General features: G+C 42.6%; 1 protein-coding gene across 1 annotated transcript; it reads left to right on the plus strand.

Annotated features, from left to right (window-relative positions):
* Positions 1–308: 308 nt before the first annotated feature.
* Positions 309–3,156, plus strand: LOC129305816 (zinc finger protein SHOOT GRAVITROPISM 5-like). Its single transcript, XM_054945937.1, has 3 exons — positions 309–817; positions 915–1,314; positions 2,105–3,156. The coding sequence occupies exons 1-3, from the start codon at positions 724–726 to the stop codon at positions 2,868–2,870; spliced, it is 1,260 nt and encodes a 419-aa protein (XP_054801912.1). The 5' UTR covers positions 309–723; the 3' UTR covers positions 2,871–3,156.
* Positions 3,157–4,412: the final 1,256 nt, after the last annotated feature.

A 4,412-nucleotide genomic window follows, 5' to 3' on the forward strand; every position in this document is an offset into this window, starting at 1 on the left:
TGAGGGGTGTATTTATGCATGGATTGATGGCAAAAAAAAAAAAAATTACAGTGCAAGAGGGAGAGGGTGGGGACATTTTTCTTAATTACTTTTAGGGAGCTCTTATAGTGATGTACTAAATATAGACCCTTTTTTCTATAGAAGCCCCAAGTTTGGTTATTATGTTGTGAAAACTAACTTTACCTGCTAAACCCAATTCTCATGGGATGAGATGAGAAAGTATAAGAGAAAAGATGTGTTTGTTTGTGGGGATGTTTTTTCTCATATCTGGAGCCCATTACGGAAGGAGGGTGCTTGTGGGATCAAGTTTCGAGCATTGTGATTGGGTGTGTGAAGTGTGTGTGTCTCTCTTTTTGAAAGTTTATTAAGGAGAGACAACACCTTCTGAAGATGAGAGTTGGAATTGGAAGCAAGAGAAGAACCCAAGGGAAGAGAGAGAGAGAGAGCCCCATGGAAGGAAAAGCTGAAAGTTTAAAAGCAAGTTAAAAGAAAGCTGAGAGAGTAACCGAAAGAGAGAAAGCAAGCAAGCAAGAAAGCAAGATCTTTTTCCCTCTTCGCTCGCCTCTATACTCTCTCGCTTCCCTCTCCTGTGCCTTCTAGCTAGCTGTCTCTTTTTCTTCTCTCTTTCTCTCTGTTATTCCTCATGATCTCTTCGTTCACTTAATCCCATCTCCACCAATAATTCACCAATTTTACTATAATTAACCAACGATCATCATCCCCATGTCATCAGTTCCAACCTCGGAGCAGTTTTCCAGCGCCGAGAATGGCACTAGCACTACAAACAAAAGAAAGAGACGACCCGCAGGAACACCAGGTAGGTTCTGAATAATTCAGGTTATAATCCCATGAATTTGAATTCCCATGTCCATGAGGAAATTGATGAATGATTTCGCGGATATGTATAAACACAGATCCAGATGCTGAGGTGGTGTCTCTGTCGCCGAAGACGCTATTGGAATCGGACCGGTACGTGTGCGAGATCTGCAACCAGGGGTTTCAGAGGGACCAGAACCTTCAGATGCACAGGAGGAGACACAAGGTTCCGTGGAAGCTGCTCAAGAGAGAGACGCCGGTGGTGAAGAAGAGGGTGTTCGTGTGCCCGGAGCCGACCTGCTTGCACCACGACCCTTGCCACGCCCTCGGCGACCTCGTCGGAATCAAGAAACACTTTCGCCGGAAACACAGCAACCACAAGCAATGGGTCTGCCACCGCTGCTCCAAGGCCTACGCCGTCCAATCCGACTACAAGGCGCATCTCAAGACCTGTGGCACTCGCGGCCATTCCTGCGATTGCGGCCGAGTCTTCTCCAGGTATATTTATATCACATATATTAATTAATCACTCACTCGCACGTATATAGATCTGCTTCTTCTTCTTTTATTATCATCCTATATTATATATTAATTCGCTTAATCAGCTTGATGCCGTTTTGTTTTACATTGGTTTTGACTTGAAAAAAGGGAAATACATTTTTTGGAATGGAATATAAAGTTAGTGAGGGGGAAATAAAAGGCTTTCGTATTTGACTGATGCAACATTATTAATCCTAATTTTCAAACAATAATAATAATAATAATAATAATACTGTTTTCGACGGTTGGAGAACACTGCTCCCGAAGCTGTTCCTTTTTTTTTTGGCGGGTTGGTCTCATATATATATGGCTGTGTCTGGCATTCCAGCAGGAGCTTAAAACTTCATCGTCTTCGCGATGATCATACGTTGTATATTTCTTGGACGAACACTGCAGAATATATGTCTCAATGTTTTAGATGTAACGAGAGTTTCGAGTTGTGATTTAATATGATTCTTGCTTCTTCGCCTTTATTCAGGAGTGGAACCCCCTTTCGCCATTTCAAAACCAGAAGACACCTTTTATTAAAAAATCTACTTTTTCCAATCACTTTTTCTTCCTTCTCTTCTTTAATTAGCTCGCTCTTTAGGGTCTTTTCTTCTCCATCTAATCCCATCGTTTGAAATGCTTGATGATGATGATGATGTTTCTTCTTCTTCCTCCTCCTCCTCATCATCATCATCATCTTCTTCTTCTTCTTCTTTGTCTTTATTATGTTTCATCCTTTATTGTGTGCATGTGCGTATAGGGTGGAGAGCTTCATTGAACACCAAGATGCGTGCAATATGGGTCGACTCCGATCGGAGGCGGCGCAGCCGCTGCAACCGGCATGTCTATCTCGGACCGCGTCGAGCCCCAGCCCGTCAAGCGAGACCAATTTCAGCGCTGGTCCAGCATGGCCTCCGCCGCCCGGTCTGATGATCCCAAAGCCAACTCCCGAACCCACATTCTTCCAGAACAATAACCCTATTATTGCCGATAAAACCTCGTGCAAGACCAACAATCAAAACAGCAACAAGCTCTACCCGAACTTGGACCTTCAGCTCTCAACCGCCACGCCCAACACCGACGTCGTCGTCGCGAGAGACGAGACCCACTCGACCCAGCTACAGCTCTCCATTGGGTCGTCGGACGTGAGCGATAAGAACGAGTCGAATAAGAATTCGTCTCCGAAGGAGAGCAGTAACAGCAGCGACAAGCCGCCGGGTGCGGTGGCGGCGCTGATGGTGGAGAAGGCGTACGCGGAGGAGGCGAGGAAAGAAGCCAAGAGACAGATGGAGGCGGCGGAGCAAGAATTCGCTAACGCCCGCAGAATAAGGCAGCAAGCTCAAGCTGAACTGGACAAAGCTTATGCGTTGAAAGAGCAGGCGATTAAGCAGATCAATTCTACCATGCTTCAGATCACTTGTCATGCTTGTAAGCAACAGTTTCAACAGCAAGCGCAAAAGTTATTAATAACCAAAGGTGGTGGCCAAGTATTAGACAACAATAACGGGAAGGAAAAAAACCACTAACTGCTCTTGAAACATCTTCCAAGTCTGGGTTTCTTTTCTCATCTTCTTTTTCTTTCTTTTTTGGGTCTTACCCTAATATATCTTTGTGAATTGGTATACCGAGTAAGATGTGATGTGATGAATTATGTAAGTGGGATCAGTGGGGTGTTTATGTTTTTAGTTAAATTTGGCACAACAGCTAGCAGACTATAAAACTATGTTTTTAAGGGTTTTTGCTGAGAAAGCTTTCTCTCTTTTCTTTTCTAGCTACTATATGAGAATATGAACATGAATAATCTCTCTTTGATCTCTTGGCGCAGTTGTAATGATGATATGTATTTTATCTTTGTAATGATCAGCAGGCTTTTTTACTCGATCACCGCATTGAATGCATGAGAAGGTCTGAGAAAAATCTGAAAATTTCCCAACCTGTAGTTCTGGTCGCTTTTGGATTTTCTGCTGGGGACTATTATGAGAAGATCTTTGTTGGGCAAGCAGGGTCAGGGAAAATGAAAAACAACCCAGAAAGCCATCATCACATCTGTCTATACGCATCACACACACATATAATAAACATTAAAGAAATCAATGTCTTCAGGGTGACAAAATTATGGATTCATCGAGCTTTCTTATTTTTAAAGCAGATTTCCATTATATATATATTGAATAAGCAAGTCAAATAAGAACTGCAAGGTCAGCAAAATCCGAAAAGTGCCGGCCAGAAGAGAATGAATGGGTTTACGTAGAGTGAGAGAGAGAGAGAGAGAGATAAATTTGAAAGGAAAAGGAGAGTGGTAGCATGTTTTTCAGTGCCACTGTTGAAGGGAGGGAGGGGTTAATGACAGTAACAGAGACTCAGTGGTCGCTCTCAACGTCGCGCAAAGCCACAGACGCAAACAAACTCAATTCATGATGATGATACTCTTTAATCTCTTTGCATCAGAATCAGGGCCATATGGGAGCAGTACTGGACGCCCAGACAGAGAAAGAGAGAGAATAGGAGAGAGAAGCACGAGCCAGCAGAACCAGAAAGCAGCATCTTTCCAAATATGCAGAGACCATTCAAAGCTTTTATGTATGTGCGGGTTTGAAGGGAAGAGAGAAATGAAAGAAAATAAGAAATGCCTCTTCGTCCCAACAAAATAATAATAATATTTAGAAAGAAATAGATAGAAAACAAAAAGCCGTAGAAAGGCCAAAGTGATGAGCACAGGAGCTTAAAGTGTCTGTTTTTTTCGTTCTTCAATTTAGTTTTGGTGATCTCGCCTAGACTAGCTCGCTGTATAGTAGCTTTTTCTCTTGGACCATGTGTTTCTTATTTTATTTTTCCCTCGAGTCTCAAGCATATTATCACAGTACTGGTCTCTTCCACTTTTATCTGACACATAAATGGCTGTACAATCATTGTTAAGTGGTGGTTCCTCTGCCAACTTGTGTGTGTGCCTGACGGATTTCTAATCTGTTTCCCATTCACCGCCCCAAATTACTCTTGTTGTTCTATAAGCAAATCCCATCTTATGAATCAATCCCAATAACTACATATCTTACCATTTTTTTATTTTT

This window comes from Prosopis cineraria, unplaced genomic scaffold (genome assembly GCF_029017545.1).
Source record: "Prosopis cineraria cultivar Desert tree isolate PC_DT_omini unplaced genomic scaffold, ASM2901754v1 PC1, whole genome shotgun sequence".
Lineage (NCBI taxonomy): Eukaryota > Viridiplantae > Streptophyta > Magnoliopsida > Fabales > Fabaceae > Prosopis > Prosopis cineraria.

Bases quoted from the DNA above. Each gene is read 5' to 3' on its own strand.
- LOC129305816 (XM_054945937.1), top strand. From the start codon at position 724: ATGTCATCAGTTCCAACCTCGGAGCAGTTTTCCAGCGCCGAGAATGGC. The intron at 818-914 runs GTAGGTTCTGAA...GTATAAACACAG, and splicing joins ACGACCCGCAGGAACACCAG to ATCCAGATGCTGAGGTGGTG. The intron at 1,315-2,104 runs GTATATTTATAT...ATGTGCGTATAG, and splicing joins TGCGGCCGAGTCTTCTCCAG to GGTGGAGAGCTTCATTGAAC.